At 38.1% G+C, this 19,889-nt stretch overlaps 1 protein-coding gene across 10 annotated transcripts in view; it reads left to right on the plus strand.

Annotated features, from left to right (window-relative positions):
• The window catches only part of LOC128234681 (ceramide synthase 4-like), a 28,166-nt gene extending 9,395 nt beyond the window's left edge, over nt 1-18,771 (plus strand). For 5 of the 10 annotated variants that reach the window (XM_052949086.1, XM_052949113.1, XM_052949094.1 and 2 more), the window contains exons 2-12: nt 3,020-3,140; nt 3,848-4,101; nt 9,109-9,235; nt 12,083-12,189; nt 13,112-13,169; nt 13,756-13,806; nt 14,424-14,516; nt 14,906-15,034; nt 15,378-15,484; nt 16,457-16,616; nt 17,368-18,771. In XM_052949086.1, coding sequence (XP_052805046.1) covers nt 3,884-4,101; nt 9,109-9,235; nt 12,083-12,189; nt 13,112-13,169; nt 13,756-13,806; nt 14,424-14,516; nt 14,906-15,034; nt 15,378-15,484; nt 16,457-16,616; nt 17,368-17,544 — 1,227 coding nt within the window. In that variant the 5' untranslated portion in view covers nt 3,020-3,140; nt 3,848-3,883 and the 3' untranslated portion in view covers nt 17,545-18,771. Of the gene's footprint in view, nt 1-1,546; nt 1,678-3,019; nt 3,141-3,847; nt 4,102-9,108; nt 9,236-12,082; nt 12,190-13,111; nt 13,170-13,755; nt 13,807-14,423; nt 14,517-14,905; nt 15,035-15,377; nt 15,485-16,456; nt 16,617-17,367 lie in introns of those variants that run through there. The other 5 variants (XM_052949141.1, XM_052949157.1, XM_052949150.1 and 2 more) reach the window with 3 other exon arrangements.
• Nucleotides 18,772-19,889: the final 1,118 nt, after the last annotated feature.

Genomic DNA, 19,889 nt, shown 5'->3' on the forward strand with positions numbered 1-19,889 from the left:
AAATAAATTTGAAAGTTCACTGTTTTGAAAATAACATTCTGAAAGAGTGAAATAACATTTTGACATTTCACTGTTTTTAAAAAAGGGGCTATTTTTCCAGATTGTCTCCCTTGCTCCAAAATCAAACTACAACAGTAGATGCTCCACTTGTGGTAACCGTAGTAAATAGCCAATTGTCTGACCTGGTATAGCCATGCTTTGATTTACTAACAAGTGTCAATTAAACAAATTGATTAATGAACTAATGTATTTTACATTAAATCATGCAGAAAGTACTTAACACTTATTATAACCCCCATGCCTTTCCATACTTATATATAAAAAAAATCAAAATCCACATGTTTTCATATTTAAACGCTGGAAACGAATTTAAGTGACATCATCTACTGTTGAGGTGTCAAAATGGTTAAACAACTTATAATTTGGTATTTTGGATAACCCCGGGCTGACCGTGAAAGGTCAGATACCACTAAATAATGTTCCTATTTATTATAAAATTTATTGACCAAACTGCAGGCAAGATCACATTGATTTCTAGTGCTTCATGACCCCCAACACCAAATACAGTGAGAAATCACCACTTTTTTACTAAACATTAAACAACGTTAGAAAAAAATAACGTTTCTCTTTAAAAGAACTGAAATTGGTTGAACGTAACCACTGTGTATTCGGTAAGATGACAATATCCTGTGTACGAGGACAATGTTTGCGGTAAAAATGCATGATCATCATCATCATCATAACCTACACCACCACCACCACCACCACCACCACCACCACCACCACCATCATCATCATCATCATCATCATCATCATCATCATCATCATCATATTCATCATCATCACCACCACCACCACCAACACCACCACCACCACCACCACCACCATCATCATCATCATCATCATCATCATCATCATCATCATCATCTTTGTCGTCGTCGTCGTCATTATCAACATCGTTATCATCACAATCATACGAGTGACATGTCAACATCTCTGTCTTATGTGTATTGGTCGTAATGCTTTTTAGCGACTTAAAATCAGGTAAAGGAAATTAGATCGTATTTGATTAGCCGAGCTGTTACCATAATATCTGTTTTATTCTATTATGAGTTGAATGGTAACACATGTCAGTTTTCATTCATTACCTAAAGCTAATCAAATTCATATTACACAGAACTTGCTGGATTATATTACAGGAATCCCATCCGGAGGTTATATTCAATTCTAGCTTTATTTTTTTGTGTACTAATGATCATTAAATAATTTCATCATTTGTTTTGAATTGATTTTTAGGCAAAAGTATAAACATTCCCCTTTTATTGATAACAAACGGAAGGTTTAAAGCAGCGACTTCCGAAATGCATAATAAAAGGACACTTAAGTCGCCACTACTTAATTGTAACACTGTTGACAAAAAGATTCGGGCATGGTTAATGATAACAAAATAGTGATGTTTTTGACGAGGCAACCTTCAGCTATTGAAATGATACAATTTCCTCCTTGTAAAAACTTCCGTGGTATCATAGTCCAAAGCATGTTTGTATGTTATTGGATATGGTCGCATGTTCTGTGAGTTGATTTTAACTGTGTGTATATTTAAAAACTGATACAATGCATTTACATGGAACTATGTTGGTATATAATTATATATGTAGACTACCGTATTTAGGATAAGTAAGTATATACAACTCATGATCATTAATGTTATTTATTCCTTCTTTAATAATTAAACAAATAAGTGTGTAACCGTTTTCATTCGGAAGTTAGTCGCTCTCACATTACAGGGGCGGTTTAGGATTTCGCGTTAGAGGGGACGCACTTTGGATGTGCAACACAGAACGTACGCTCGCTTCTCATAGAATCCGAACAATACATGTGTTTTGTGGGTTAACTGGGGCTTGGAGTGTTCCCCAACGATAGATTGAGACATTTAACTCTGAAATATTGCATTCAAGTGCATAAATTTATATTGCTTCTTGTATATTGATATAAAAAGTAAAATTTAACACTTTTAGAGGGGGCACGCGACAGTTCCGCCCCCGTCTAAAGCCGGTAGTGTATTGTACGTTATTTGAATACCTAGTAAACCCATGTAAGGTGATAGTTAGAAAGAATTTTATGATAATAGTATAATTATTATGGTTATTCCACAAGTAGTTTTTTACATATGTATTTAAACTGTGTATTAATGTCGCCGTTATGTTCCTATCTGCCTACTCTATTTTCATTTATCTTCTTCTTCTTCTTCTTCTTCCTGGTCATGCCATGTCATTTTAAACATTCAGTACTAACACACGAACAGTAAAATCCGTATATATTGTATTTTACAAGCGTCCGGTATCATTGATATTGGGTGTGTAAGATTTTGATAACTATGGTAATACTTTGTCCATGAAAGCTAGCCTTTTCGAGCTAAGCTATTATGTCAGTACATTGTAACCGATTTCTGGCATAAACGTCAAGGCCATTTTAAATATCAATGCCAATATCTCCTGTTGTTGGCAACTTTTTGGAATGGATTTTGTTTTATTTAATGCGTTGACTGGGCATCTGGATGGGGGTGTAGCATGATGAACACATTTAATGATATAATCGTTATATAGCGTCTTCCGGACCAACGGCTTGGTAAATTTGGAACTCATTGGGTTTTCCGATACACCTGAAATAGATATATTGTTATGACTAGTGTTGGGAATCGGTTGCAATTTTACTATCGATGATCGGTTCCACTCAAGTAACCGATTATCGATAGTACAATCGGTTTTTAAAATACTAGATAGTACCCGAGTTGTAGTTTTATTCATGTACAGTATTAAACTCTTAATCATTATATGCATATACCTTATGTCTATGATGGAAGTTATTAAGTGTTGTTGTATAAAAAGTAGTTCATTTTCTTGCTCATTGTGGCTTTCATCAGCCATTTTGTTAGAAATTACATCTGAACACTTACTTTTTTTTCTTTTTTTTCGATAATCGATTATAACCAAATACTATCGATTGTCGCCGATTTCAGGCCCAACCAATCGATTTTCGATTATAATCGATCATCGGAACATCACTAGTTATGACTGAAGTTCAGTAATGATGACAACAAAATCTGCCCGCGTTCCATGCTAGAAATGGCGATATACAATGTGAGTATCCGTGTGTATATTTTCATAAAAGTTTGACTATTGAAGTACATGTATTGGTCATAACATATACCTGTAGTAATTATCGTCAGTAATTTAGCGGAACAGAAATTTGTACCAAATGCGTTAATAAAAGACAAAACAAATAGTCACACCAGTAACAACCTGGTAGTTAGCGTTCACTATTACACAATCGTTCAATTAGGTTTTGTTTCAGCGTCCCATTCAATTGGTTAAATATCTCATGATTTTGCTTCATTCACATTCATTTCGGCTTATCACTGTCTGTATATAGTCTGCTAGAATAATCACCATATTGATGTTTAGATGTGTGTTATCCCCATATGAACAGTTATTTGGCAGGGAATGGCAGGTTGGGAATGCTGCCCTTGAACTGCTGTCTTTGCTATTGTGCAGCATATGGATAAAAATGAGCTTGTAACACACATGTTGCACTGGATATTGTATTTTACTATAACTGCATAAGTTGGACACATCAATCAGAACGGATTGTTATTCTTAAATACTGTTCTGTGTGGTTAGCAAGCAGCACTAAGGTCTGTTGTTAAGGGCTTAAACTGATAAAATGCCATTACTGGGACACAAACTATGCATTTATCAATTTAAAATATTTCACATAAAATGAATCTGATACCGATGTGTAATAAGTGCAGGAGGACTGATGCTGTTTGAATATATCTGTATTTCAGAGACTGTTGTGACGCAATTCAAAAGAAAAATACGGAATGATGTCAAACACAAGCATTTATGACATGTTGTGGGATGAAAGTATTTGGTTCCCCGTTCGATTTCATCACGAGGATGGATCTGTTGACACCGCATTGGGCTGGTCACATTTGGTGAACAAACCCGGAACCAACACATATTATCCAAAAGTCCACGACCTCCACTTTGGAATTCTGGTCGGCGTCGTCTTGGTGATAATAAGATACGTTCTAGAAACGTAAGTATGGCTAAGATGTTTTATAATAATCATGAGCATTGAATGAATCATTTATTATGGCAGAACTTCAACACTGGTTAACAGACGGACTGACAGAGGGACACACAAACGGGAATACGAACACGCAGACTAACTGACAGAGAAACACACAGACGAGTATACGAACAAGCAGACTTACTGACAGAGGGACACACAGATGGATATACATACAAGCAGACTAACTGACAGAGGGACACACAGACGGGAATACGAACACGCAGACTAACTGACAGAGGGACACACAGATGGGAATACGAACACGCAGACTAACTGACAGAGAAACACACAGACGGGTATACGAACACGCAGACTAACTGACAGAGAAACACAACAGATGAGAATATGAACACGCAGACTAACTGACAGAGGGACACACAGATGGGAATACGAACACGCAGACTAACTGACAGAGGGACACAAGATGGGAATACGAACACGCAGACTAACTGACAGAGAAACACACAGACGGGTATACGAACAAGCAGACTAACTGACAGAGAGGCACACAGACGGATATAGATACAAGCAGACTAACTGACAGAGAGGCACACAGACGGGTATACGAACAAGCAGACTAACTGACAGAGAAACACACAGACGGGAATACGAACAAGCAGACTAACTGACAGAGAAACACACAGACAGGTATACGAACAAGCAGACTAACTGACAGAGAAACACACAGACGGGTATACGAACAAGCAGACTAACAGACATAGAGACGCACAGACGGATATACGAACAGGCAGACTACCCAATAGAGAGACACACAGACGGATATACGAACAAGCAGACTTACTGACAGAGAGACACACAGACGGATATACAAACACGCAGACTAATTGACAGAGAAACACACAGACGGATATACGAACAAGCAGACTACCTGTCATAAAGACACATAGACGGATATACCAATAAGCAGACTTACTGACATAGAGGCACACAGACGGGTATACGAACACGCAGACTACCAGACATAGAAACACACAGACGGATATACGAACAGGCAGACTAACTGACAGAGAGGCACACAGTCGAGTATACAAACACGCAGACTAACTGACAGAGAGGCACACAGACGGATATACGAACAAGCAGACTACCCGATAGAGAGACACATAGACGGATATACGAACAAGCAGACTAACTGACAGAGTGACACACAGACGGATATTCGAACAAGCAGACTAACTGGCAGAGTGACACACAGACGGATATACGAACAAGCACACTAACTGACAGAGTGACACACAGACGGATATACGAACAAGCAGACTACCCGATAGGTGGATACACAGACGGATAAACGAACAAGCAAACTACCAGACAGAGAGGCATATAGACGGGTATACGAACAGGAAGACTATCCGACAGAGAGACACATAGACGAATATACAAACACGCAGCCTAATTGACAGAGGAACGCACAGACGTATATACGAACAAGCAGACTACCAGACATAGAGACACACAGACGGATATACGAACAAGCAGATAACCCGACAGAGAGACACACACAGGCTGATATACGAACAAGCAGACTACCCGATAGAGAGACACACAGACGGATATACGAACAAGCAGACTACCAGACAGAGAGACACACAGACGGATATACGAAAAAGCAGGTTTACTGACAGAGTGACACACAGACGGATATACGGACAAGCAGACTACCCGATAGAAAGACACACATACGGATATACAACCAGGCAGACTACCCGATAGAGTGGGACACAAACGGATATATGAATAAGCAGACTTCCCGATAGAGAGGCACACAGACGGATATACGAACAAGCAGACTACCCGATAGAGCGACACACAGACGGATATACGAACAAGCAGACTACCCGATAGAGAGACACTCAGACGGATATACGAACAAGCAGACTACCAGGCAAAGAGACACACAGACGGGTAAACGAACAAGCAAACTACCCGACAGAGAGACACGCAGACGGATATACGAACAAGCAGACTACTTTACAAAGAGACACACAGACGGATATACGAACAAGCAGACTACCAGACATAGAGACACACAGACGGATATACGAACAGGCAGATAACCCGACAGAGAGACACACACAGGCTGATATACGAACAAGCAGACTACCCGATAGAGAGACACACAGACGGATATACGAACAAGCAGACTACCAGACAGAGAGACACACAGACGGATATACGAAAAAGCAGATTTACTGACAGAGTGACACACAGACGGATATACGGACAAGCAGACTACCCGATAGAAAGACACACAGACGGATATACAACCAGGCAGACTACCCGATAGAGTGGGACACAAACGGATATATGAATAAGCAGACTTCCCGATAGAGAGGCACACAGACGGATATACGAACAAGCAGACTACCCGATAGAGCGACACACAGACGGATATACGAACAAGCAGACTACCCGATAGAGAGACACTCAGACGGATATACGAACAAGCAGACTACCAGGCAAAGAGACACACAGACGGGTAAACGAACAAGCAAACTACCCGACAGAGAGACACGCAGACGGATATACGAACAAGCAGACTACTTTACAAAGAGACACACAGACGGATATACGAACAAGCAGACTTACTGACAGAGAGACATACAGACGGATATACAAACACGCAGACTAATTGACAGAGAAACACACAGACGGATATACGAACAAGCAGACTACCAGTCATAAAGACACATAGACGGATATACGAATAAGCAGACTTACTGACATAGAGGCACACAGACGGGTATACGAACACGCAGACTACCAGACATAGAAACACACAGACGGATATACGAACAGGCAGACTTACTGACAGAGAGGCACACAGACGAGTATACAAACACGCAGACTAACTGACAGAGAGGCACACAGACGGATATACGAACAAGCAGACTACCCGATAGAGAGACACATAGACGGATATACGAACAAGCAGACTAACTGACAGAGTGACACACAGACGGATACACGAACGAGCAGACTAACTGACAGAGTGACACACAGACGGATATTCGAACAAGCAGACTAACTGGCAGAGTGACACACAGACGGATATACGAACAAGCACACTAACTGACAGAGTGACACACAGACGGATATACGAACAAGCAGACTAACTGACAGAGAGACACACAGACGGATATACGAACAATCAGACTACCGTTAATAGAGACACACAGACGGATATTCGAACAAGCAGACTAACTGACAGAGTGACACACAGACGGATATTCGAACAAGCACACTAACTGACAGAGTGACACACAGACGGATATACGAACAAGCAGACTACCCGATAGGTGGATACACAGACGGATAAATGAACAAGCAAACTACCAGACAGAGAGGCATATAGACGGGTATACGAACAGGAAGACTATCCCACAGAGAGACACATAGACGAATATACAAACACGCAGCCTAATTGACAGAGAAACGCACAGACGTATATACGAACAAGCAGACTACCAGACATAGAGACACACAGACGGATATACGAACAGGCAGATAACCCGACAGAGAGACACACACAGGCTGATATACGAACAAGCAGACTACCCGATAGAGAGACACACAGACGGATATACGAACAAGCAGACTACACGACAGAGAGACACACAGACGGATATACGAACAAGCAGACTACACGACAGAGAGACACACAGACGGATATACGAACAAGCAGACTACCAGACAGAGAGACACACAGACGGATATACGAAAAAGCAGATTTACTGACAGAGTGACACACAGACGGATATACGGACAAGCAGACTACCCGATAGAAAGACACACATACGGATATACAACCAGGCAGACTACCCGATAGAGTTGGACACACACGGATATATGAATAAGCAGACTTCCCGATAGAGAGGCACACAGACGGATATACGAACAAGCAGACTACCCGATAGAGCGACACACAGACGGATATACGAACAAGCAGACTACCCGATAGAGAGACACTCAGACGGATATACGAACAAGCAGACTACCAGGCAAAGAGACACACAGACGGGTAAACGAACAAGCAAACTACCCGACAGAGAGACACGCAGACGGATATACGAACAAGCAGACTACTTTACAAAGAGACACACAGACGGATATACGAACAAGCAGACTACCAGACAGAGAGGCCCACTCACGGATAAATGAACAAACACGCAGACTAACTGACATAGAAACACACAGACGGATATTCGAACAAGCAGACTACCAGACATAGAGATACACAGACGGATATACGACCAAGCAGACTAACTGACAGATAAACACACAGACGGATATTCGAACAAGAAATCTACCAGACATAGAGACACACCGGTGGATATACGAACAAGCAGATTAGAGACACACAGACGGATATTCGAACAAGCAGACTACCAGACATAGAGACACACCGGCGGATATACGAACAAGCAGTCTTACTGACAGAGAGACACACAGACGGATATACGAACAAGCAGACTAACTGACAGAGAGACACACAGACGGATATTCGAACAAGCAGACTACCAGACATAGAGACACACCGGCGGATATACGAACAAGCAGTCTTACTGACAGAGAGACACACCGACGGATATACGAACAAGCAGACTACCCGATAGAGAGACACACAGACGGATATTCCAACATGCAGACTATTAGAAATAGAGACACACCGACGGATAATACGAACAGTCAGACTATCCTACAGAGATAAAGACAAACGGATATACGGACAGGCAATCGTATTGACAGAAAGACACGCCGACATATATCAAACAAGCCTACAGCGATACAGACTGATATTGAGGATTTTCAATGCAATTTCAATAAATCATACATGCATACATAAGATTTTGCATTTGTATCAATATGGCAGGGATAACGCTGAGTTTAGCAAAGATATTTTATACTAGATACAGACGTTTACAAATTCTGCGTGGTATTATTTTTCAGGCTGCTGATAATACCCCTGGGATACAAGTTAGGGATAAAGAAAAAGAAGTTAGTATACGTGGATCCTATACCTTCCCTTGAAGAAGTTTACAAGACAAAGAAAAAGCCAGATGACAAACAGTGTATGGTAAGCTGAGTTCGCTTCATAATACATATTGGCTTACTCTTTTACATCATATGAATGGAGACACACTCCATCCAAGGAGGGGAATCTGAAACGCGATAGCCTATTGGTTGAGCGTTCGCTTCGGTGCAAATGGTCGGTTGTTCAAATCCCAGCCACGTCATACTGATAGACGTTATGGTATCAATACCTGCCTTTTAAAACAATTAAAGTCGTGACGGCGTCACGTCGGAGTGAAATTCCCCATTGGTGTTGTACGATTTTCTTAAGCCAGTTGTCGGGTAAATAATAGCATGCAGGTCATATAAACAACTAGTCTGAGACTGAAGTACATGCACAATATCAATATGCAAGACACACACACGTTCTCGGCGGCACCCACAAGTGTTATCGCTTTTCTATTGCCCAAAATTTAGAGAATATCTTAGTCATATTTACAACATTGCTTGTTTTAATAAATATCATGTCTCAATGGACACTTACCAAAACAAAGCAATCATTTGTGCTGATGAAATAATTTTGGTTTTGCAACATCATATAAATCGGGCGGAAAAAAGCAATCATTCAAACACAAACATATCCTACATGCATTGTATACAATGCCTTTCCAAAATATCTCCATTATAATTTCCATAAACATTAACCTGTTAATCTATCAGACCCAAACTGAGCATATCCCAATGATATCAGAAAATACATACTTTGGAATGTATCTGATAAAAACATGTATTTGTTCAAATACATATCAGTTATGGGTGGATGCGCATGTCAAAAGGTTACACCCCTACGTTACGCCCTATCCTACGTCAAATCCTGGTCCCTGTATTCATATAATATACACAAATCAAGCAATATCTGTACGTGGTATTGCATATAAATACAAACTTGTATGGATTCCAGTTCAAAATAAAGTGGTATTCCGGATTCTGGCCCTAAAACAAGCGGTATCTTGGATTCCGGTCCTAAAACAAGCGGTATCTTGGATTCCGGCCCTAAAACAAGCAGTATCTTGGATTCCGCCCCGGCCCTAAAATAAACGGTATCTTGGATTCCGGTCCTAAAACAAGCGGTATCTTGGATTCCGGTCCTAAAACAAGCAGTATCTTGGATTCCGGCCCTAAAACAAGCAGTATCTTGGATTCCGGTCCTTAAACAAGCGGTATTCTGGAAGTTATATATCAGAAAACCCCAACGTGGTATTTGTTTACAACTTGACAGTTTATTGTATTCAGAAGGGCAAGGTGAATAATAAGATGAAGATCTATTTATGTGATAATCGGAACTACTGCGTCTTTATTGAGACAGCTATAGATCTAGACATTTGCGCTTTGTTTATATTTGACAGTGAACGAGGCACAAACACTTGTATTTCTAGTGCCCATGCAGTGGTAATAATTCTAATAATTAGGTAAAATGTTTGCTGTACAACAGTGCGCTGCGTTTCTCATCATTGATTGATGTTAAGTAAACTACTAACTGTATCTATAAAACATGCTTACCTGACGTTCCAAAACATTACAAGTGAGTCTTCACTAAAGTGCTTTACATCTACATTGGTGTCGACCAAGGCTGATGATATTGGAGAATTACTTCTTTTGAAGTTTGTTTCAGTGTTATAATTTCATTTCATTTTCCAATGTAAAATTGCAATATATTTCACATAGTGAGCACAGAAGGCCATACAAAATAATAATAATATACTTTTGGCTTCACGAAGTGTAACACACTGCGATTTTCATTTTATTTTATGCTACAAAAAGACATCAAATGACATTTAATTGTAGAGTTTCGGAAAAGCGCGTCAAAATGTATGCAAACCTATTGTCATCGTCAAAATGGAGTCGTTAAAATTATGCCCTTTGTGCGCGGTTAAGTTTGGAAGAAGGTTAGAATTTCAAAACATTGACAAATATCGAGTTCATATGTCGCTATTTGAAACAAAGATCCTTAACAAAGGAACGCTGATGAAAATCCAACACTAAACATGAGACATATATACATCGTCACAAGATGGTAGAGTTGTAAATCGGGACAAAGATATTATATTCTCCCACCTCAGATAAGTAGATCCAATTATTTAACCATGCTAGATATTCTTTTCTCCCACCTCAGATAAGTAGATCCAATAATTTAACCATGCTAGATATTCTTTTCTCCCACCTCAGATAAGTAGATCCATTAATTTAACCATGCTAGAAATTCTTATCTTGCCCACGGGCGAAGATAAAATGCCCGTACGGAACTTCTTTTAATGGTCACCATATTGTAATTACTTCCCTTGTTGATGACTGTTGTCTGTAGCGTATCATGGAAAGTTAGTCTTGTGACAATATTTAGAACGCTAGTTAATTATTTCTCGCTTCAATTGTCACCAGAAAACAGTTTTCACGCACCTTTCAAGAAATAATGTTTCACTCTTCTTAGAACTATTTAAAGACCGATCAGACCATTTACATACTCTAAATCACTGCGCGAATATCCATGACAACCACGAATTATCGCATATCCGTACGCAATTATTTTCACTAAGCACAAAAGAGTTCCAGCAAAAAAATACATTTTTACTTAATTTTGTTTAACTGAGGTGGGAGAAAAAGCATCTACCATAGCCGCTCGTGTAAGATAGGTTCATCCCGACCCTCGCGCAGGGTGTTTTACGGAAACTCGGTAAACCTCGTTTCCGCAAAACACCCTACGCTCGGTTCGGAATAAAACTATCTTACACTCTCGACCATGGAAGATACTTATATGCATTTCGGTGATTGATCGAGTTTTATCAGTGAAATGATATTTCACTGTGTCATTTTTGGTTCCCGGGCCTGTCCCTGTAGTTTTTATTGTGTATTTCAGGGCTTGTCAAAGCAGCTGGACATGCCCCTAAGACAGGTGCAAGTTTGGTTCAGAAACAAAAGGAACAATGACCTGACACCACCAATTAAGAAGTTTTGTGATAATGCGTAAGTTGTTTTTGTCATTCGGCTAATGAAGTATATTTGTGAAAAGGGTGTAGGAAATTTGTGATATTTTGGCAGATGTCATTTCTATATAGCTATGTGGTGATCCCCACTGAGAATTTGTATGTCCCCAATTGATGAGCTTAGTGTCGCCGATTTGTCCATTCGATCGTCCGTTCGTCCGCCACACTCTTGTCCGGGAATTAATTAAACTGCTGGTGGGATTTCAATGAAATTTGTAACATAGCCAGGGGGTATACGTTAATATTAATAAGTGCAGCGCGATGGAGACATAATCCTACCTTCAGTCATTGCTGAATTAACTTCACATTGAATTTTACAGTACTACTTTGCATTATTAAGGTAGCTGCTTGTCCGGACCATAACTTAAAAGGCAATGAAGGTGATTAAATGAAATTTGGAATACAGTTTGATAGCAATGAAAGAATGCACAGCGCACAAGAATGTTCATCCCATCGATTTTAAATCCCCTTTACATTATTATTATAATTACATGTAATTTTGTCCAGAGTATCACTCAAAAAGTCTTGACTTCAAACGAAGTATAACAGATATATTTTAACGAGAATTGCAGTACACAATAACCATAACTTTTTTAGTACTATAACAATAATTGCCTTTAGTTCACTTTAAAGAATTGTTCTTGTCTGGAGTAAATTCTTTTGAGTTCCCCGGCTCTATTTGATTACGCATATGATATAAATGATTACTAAATGAGCACGTATTATTATCACTGTGGCAGCCACCACATCCTATCACCAATGTGCAGCTACAACGTATTATTATTTCTTTTTTAGAAAAATGAAGATTTTATTTTATTTTCGAAAAGTATGTGTGTTGTTTTAAATGTGTGTTTAAAACAATAACTTTTTTTTCGATATGATAAAAATAAAATATTTTTCAGATGGCCATTCCTATTTTACACCTGTTCTTTTATCTATGGGGCGACAATCCTTTGGAAGGTATGTATACATTTTTGGTTTTATTAATTAAACTTTATCATTGCATTTTCATTAATATACAAGGTTGACTCATGTATTGATAAGAGTCGCATTCGACATACATCTTAACATGACGTAAGAAGTGGTCAATAATCTTCAGACTGCTTATATCCATTATGATTCACTTTGATTATACCAGTAGGATAAAGTAAGTTGCATGCAAATGTAACTATTCTCCAAGATTAATAACTTAAAATATAAAAAAAAATGTAAATGCCTAATGTTGCGAAAATGGTACCGTCTGTGCCAGAGTTGCATTGCTATGTTGAGCTGCATCTTGTCACCCAAACTATAGACATATGTCGTATCATGTACAGTTACTTATTCCGATGTTGTATATTCGTACATCATATTAAGTCAGCATAGCAAACCGTTTTGTCATTCAACTTAAACGTCCTGTATGTGTAATGTCCGAATGAAGTGATTGGAGGTTTAGATTATGTGGACGTTGTTTGTTTTTACAATTATCAGTGAAGAGATCTACTTGAGAACAGATAAGGTCAGTAAAATAATATATATATATATATATGAATGTTTTATTTTACAGAAGTCATGGATATGGAGAACAAAAGACTGCTGGACCAACTGGCCAAAACAGGTATGTGTGTAAACAATGACAGTGTTTTCCTACCATATCTGGCAATGACCACGTTTCCATCCATTTAAAGATGTCGTTTAAATACAATGACAGTTGTAGTCATACATTTTCTGTTAATCGACATGATGACAGTGTTGTCATACCGTTTCTCTCAGTGAACACGTTCACAGTTTCGACATGCCATTCCGAAACTAAAGACGTTGGCTGCGTTGCCATGCCATTCTGACAGTCAACCCGTTGGTATTGTTGAAAGTTAACCAGACTCCTTTGTTTTATAATATTATTTCGAGACTGTCACTTCACTGGAATTGTGTTTTATTTCAACGCCGCAATGTCATTAATTTCAATAGCCTAGAGCCGGAGTTCTTACCTTGAAGAGATCTCAACAATGCTGTAAAAATGAAAACCGCCCGAAAGGCTAGCAGAATTTAACTCGCACATTTCCGCTTTAGTTTGATTTCATGCATGTGAGAAATAGTACTGGAGAACGCAGCTCTTCAATTTACCTGTTGACCAATTGACTACATTGTTTTGTGTGTCACTGCCTTTAAAAGCAGTTGCATGTGCAATGTGATTTCTATCTTAGTACTCATGTATTCCCCCATTCTCCTTTCCAGCACGTGACGAGTGACCTATACTGGTACTACACCGTGGAGCTGGGTTTCTACTGCAGTCTGCTCTTTACAATATTCACAGATCATAAGCGAAAGGTAATTCTAAACTTCGTGTACAGTATTTTTTTGTTGTTAGATTGATGCTTTGTGATCGCACCTAGGATATAGTTTTAACAGTAGAACTGCACTATCGAAAGTTTCCCTTACGTAGATAAATTGTTTCTGGGATTCTTGAGGCCCCTTATTCCCCACAGTATTATTACTCCAAACTGATATTTCAGGTTGGTTGAACCTGCTAAAAATCGGGAATCGAAAATTAACCCTTAACACGATCGGTCTTCACCAAATAACCACCAAACCTATGCTAAGACACAGGGTTTTTATATTATCTTAGTTATCGTGTTGCGTTCTTGCATCTGAGTAATTCATAACCCTTTATGCAAAATGTATGAGAATAAAGTAAGACATTTTCATCTATTTTACAGGACTTTAAGGAAATGACAATGCACCATCTTGCCACCATTAGCCTGCTCTACTTTTCCTGGTTGGTCAACTTCGTCCGTATGGGAAGCTTTGTACTCATCATCCACGACATTGCAGACCCCTGGTTATCGGTACGTACTTTCAATTATGTTTTTATATTTGCATGTCCGCAAAATTCATTGATATTGGTGCTTACTGAAATTGCCAAAATGAGTGTATGTTTCGAATTTAAGTATTCCTGATTACCAATATTTCAACTATAGTCAATATAAATTGGAATTGATTTGTTGGTTATTTTGTCATTACATGTAGGTAATTAATGCACTTTTATGTGTTATAATTTCAATTTATTCACAATGAATTTCAATGTATGTAGTTCAGTCATTTTATTTACAAAACTTAAATGAGACATGTCCATGCTTTTGAATCACTAAAATTACCTGTCATTATATACAATATACTGTTTCGTTACAGCTTGCTAAAATGGGGATTTATCTGAAATGGGACTGGTTAAAGGACGGTGCATTTGGAATATTTGCTATACTGTGGTTTATAACAAGGACCTTCGTATATCCAGGCTGGTAAGGCTCACGAATTTCTTGAAGAATAAATATGTTTTATCTATATAGTCTTATAATTTTATATAGCTCTGTGACATCGTTTTATATTATATTAGCTGATTTTACCATTCACCGTTACAGGTGTTTAGGGCTACAGTGCGAATTCTGTCTGTCTGTCCGTCCGTCCGTCTGTCTGTCTGTCTTTGTCTGTATGTCTGTCTGTCTGTCTGTCTGACGGACTGTCTGTCTGTATGTCTCTCTCCCTGCCTCTCTGTTTGACTGCCTGCCTGCTCAGTCGATCCGTCTGTCGATCTGTCTGTCTATCTGTCTGTCTGTTAAAAGGCACTAAAGCGTGGGCGTTAGCTTTATATGTTTATATATTTAAAAGACAGTAAGCATTTTCCTGCTCCTGACACTCGCGCACCCGCACCGCTCGACACAACCCGGCACCAGGAAATGGTAGAAAACAGCCGCCTTAAGATATTCATACATAAGGCCTAATAGTTATAACATTGATGAAGTTGTTGCCTTATTTTTAAGAATATTTCGCAGGCTGTGTGATGCAATCTTTTTGTTTTACTTGTATCATTTATTTAGTATTAGTCCCTACGCTATGTTGCCAAAGAAATTGTTTGGCAAGGAACGATTTTGATGAACGAAAACGATGGAAACTCAAGTAGCTTAAATTGCAATCCAAACCCTGTTGAAAAGCACAGGGATAACGACCAGACATCAAACCTTGCACAACGATCAAACTCCGCAAATAAGCCATTTCATTCAAGACTAATATGGAATTGGTTAACTCGAAATATAGGATAACTGTAGTAAATGTTGAGACTAGCGCATTGGCAAGGTAAGAAAACGTTGCGGAGTTAAACTGGCTTAAGGGCGCTCAAAACAACGCTGGTCGCAACAGATATGAAATACGTGCAAAATAAGTTGTTTCTGTATTTAGCCTCCGGTTCTTCAATATGTACCTTCAATCTATTTCAGGATCATTTACTCCACCGCCATAGAAATATTCCACTTCATCGATGAGCCGTTTTTCGTGTACTACTTCTTTAACGCATTCCTGCTCATTCTGCAAGTGTTAAGCCTGTTGTGGTCCTGGTCGATAGGGAAAATAATCTACAACACTCTGTTCGCCGGAGGGGTAACTATTTAACTTCCTATTTAGCTCGTACTTCTTACGAATTAACAAAAAAGTTGAGGTACATGTATCTTTCGGCAAAGCATTTTGTTGCCATTTATATAGCCATTTTCGTCGTGCGAAAACTTTGAAGGAGGACAAACATTTGAAAACGTTTTTGTAAGATATTCACATGGTCATAACTTCCATTAATGAATCGATAATTAATTAATGTAGCAATACACCCCCGCCCCCTCCGGCAGAAAAATATTACTTACATGGTCTATAGCTTTGTCTTAATCCCACTTTATGTGAATTTAGTTAAATATGATGCATCTGTATATGTTGGAGTGCACTTTGGGTAATCTATAGAAAATACAGCGGGTGTACCTCGGCGGTACTCAATGTCCTGCAGATCGTCAAAATTGGACTCTGACTTATTTGATGTTAGTAGGTGCATTCGTCTGAATCGATTCACGTATAACTAACGAACAAAAAAAATGAAAAATCCTCTTTTATCATTGGTCAACACAAAAATGCAAACAGCTAGTGCATGCTTCCTTTTACTACTGACACTGGTTTAGCAATCAGGCCTCGGTTGGAAAATTGACTGACTAAAATGTACGCAATTGCACTATTTTTTGGGGCATTCGGTAAAATCGATACACGTAAATTTAATGAACAGAAACTTCAATTTTTATTGGCTCACTTAAAATGCAATAAATATGTATTGAGTGGAGTTGAAATAAATAATAATCGTATTGGTTTTCTTTAGGTTGAAGATACTCGGAGTGATACTGAAGAGGGCGATAGTCTCAGTAGCAATGGCGACTTGACCAAGAACGGGAAAACCAATGGTGTTGACGGTAGTGTCACGTCTGCTGACACAAACGGACATGTTAATGGAGCAAATGCTACTTCTAAAGTATCGAACAATGGATTGATCAGTTAGATGCTTATGCAATTTAGATGTGGAATATGGACGAATGGAACGAAAAAGCGTGAACATCAGGGTCGGGACTAGGAGTTGTTTTTAAATTCTCGGTCCCATGCTAAACCAAATATGATGGTTAGTGGAATTTTAGGATATGTTGTGTGAAAACATTAAGGGTCATATACATCACCGTAGTAATAATTTGCGCTGTAAAACTACATTATAACCTCGATCAACGACAAAGGGATGTTGGTTATAGAGTAGAGGTTGACATAAATAGTATGTTTCAGAAATAGTTCCATAAGGAATGATTGGAGAAGATCACTATTAGTTCAAATATTAACAATACTGGGCTACACAACTGAAACCAATACTTGCTTATAGAAGAATGTTTACTTCATTTGCATAATGTGTTTAAATAACGAGATCTGTGTTCATTGGAAATACTCAGTTGGACTGCCGTATATATGACTTATGTAAGACTTGCAAACCCGTGTTTTGCTTCCAGTATCTCGAGTGTAATATTTCTTTTTTTTAAGGTTTGACTTGCCAATTTTAAAAGGCAATTTGATTTATTAAATGCACGAATATCGGTGAAAATTCATGTCTGAATTTATTGATCTTACAATATTGTTATCGTACACTCGTGTAAGAGGATTTAACCGTATATATTAATGTTGTTTTATTATCAAGTGCATGTCACTTGTAAGAATTATGCTGCAAAGGCTTCGCCAAGATCAGGGTGCTTTTTTGTTGTTTTATCTACGATTAATCGATGCCAATATTTCTTCATAGAACTTATTATCAATCATTAAATTGCTATCAAAATATTATTAATTGCATGAACATCAATCATTTTGCGTTGTTGTTTTTAAATACTGTCAAATTTTAACATTCCAAAAATAACTTAACGCAAGAGGTGATTTTTTTTAAGAATTGTGCTTTTAAAAGCGTTGTGGAATCGACGCCAAGAACATTTCACATACCGGCGTCCTTAAAATACTGCTTTCTTCACTAATACATTAATCATTTAACGTTTAATTAATTTCGATCTTTTAAGATTAGTTGTTGTATATTGATATTGCAAAATATTTGCCTTGCCATTTCTTGTCACTTTGTTTTAAATTATTTTTTTTAGATTTTTACTTAACTTAACTTCGAAACTTGTATTTAACCATTATATATAATTGTACAAGCATGTCAATGTTCAAATATATTTTGAATTGGTAATAAAAAGAAAGTACATTTTGGTTCACATATTTCAATCAGAATTGTATACCATGGTATACATGTATTAGATCCATTAGGGATAAGACTACATATTATACAAATACCAGCATGTGTGACATTGATATTGTCAACCCGAGAGCAGAATGTAACGCCTCGGGTGACATTCTGTTTCGAGGGTTGTCACATGCTGCCAGATGATATTTATTTTATTATACCAGTCGGCGAGTAGTTCTCGGACACTAGTAGTTCTCGGACACTCGCGATTTTTGCCTCATTTTAGAAGTTACATATCAAGCACCTGATTTAAATCAATCAGGTGTTTGAAAAGTTTCAGCAGGTAACAATTCTTTTCATTAGGTCAGGATTATAAGACGATAAATTCCAAAAGTTTCCAATTGTTTACAAAATCACATTCCACCTCAGCTGGGAATCACAACTGTAGTGCGCATGCGCAAAAAGCACAACTTAAAGTACGGGCTACAGTTAGGTTAACGAATTGTTCGGTAAACTTCCTTTTTTTGTCGCAGACGACCATCTGCATTTACGAAAATATTCATGCTAAGTAGAGCGTGTACATTACACATGTGCTAAAATAGATACCATTTATGTCATTTTAATGGGCTTCCTGTTATATGTATAAGTGTACAATTAGATTAGTTTTTAATGAAAAATAATAAGATATACATTACCTACTGGTTTGAAAATTTCACTTTTAAATATATTAAATAAAAAAAAAATCACTTCAGCGCATGTTTCCCGGTTTTATTGATTATTTAAGGGAGTGTCCGAGAACTAATTCTGTCGAACTGAAATTTGACCCCTTTTGAGCACCACATTCGGAGCAAAGGTGCTCGTCACACTGCCTGGATACATTAATACATTTTTTATTTTATTTTTAATAAAAAAAAATAATATTTATTTTGGTCAAAATAGTGAAAATATGTCATTTAAAAAATTATTCCACAATTTTTCATGAAAGAAAATTAGTATAATATATAAATAAATATAAGGTAAACATGTGCAAAAAATCATCAATTCCAAACGGACCTAATCAATAGAGCATAGTTCCTAAAATAATTGAGATAATCTAATAATTTTTACTGTTCTGATAAGGTAAGATTCCCATCTTCAAG

Source organism: Mya arenaria, chromosome 1 (assembly GCF_026914265.1).
Source record: "Mya arenaria isolate MELC-2E11 chromosome 1, ASM2691426v1".
NCBI lineage: Eukaryota > Metazoa > Mollusca > Bivalvia > Myida > Myidae > Mya > Mya arenaria.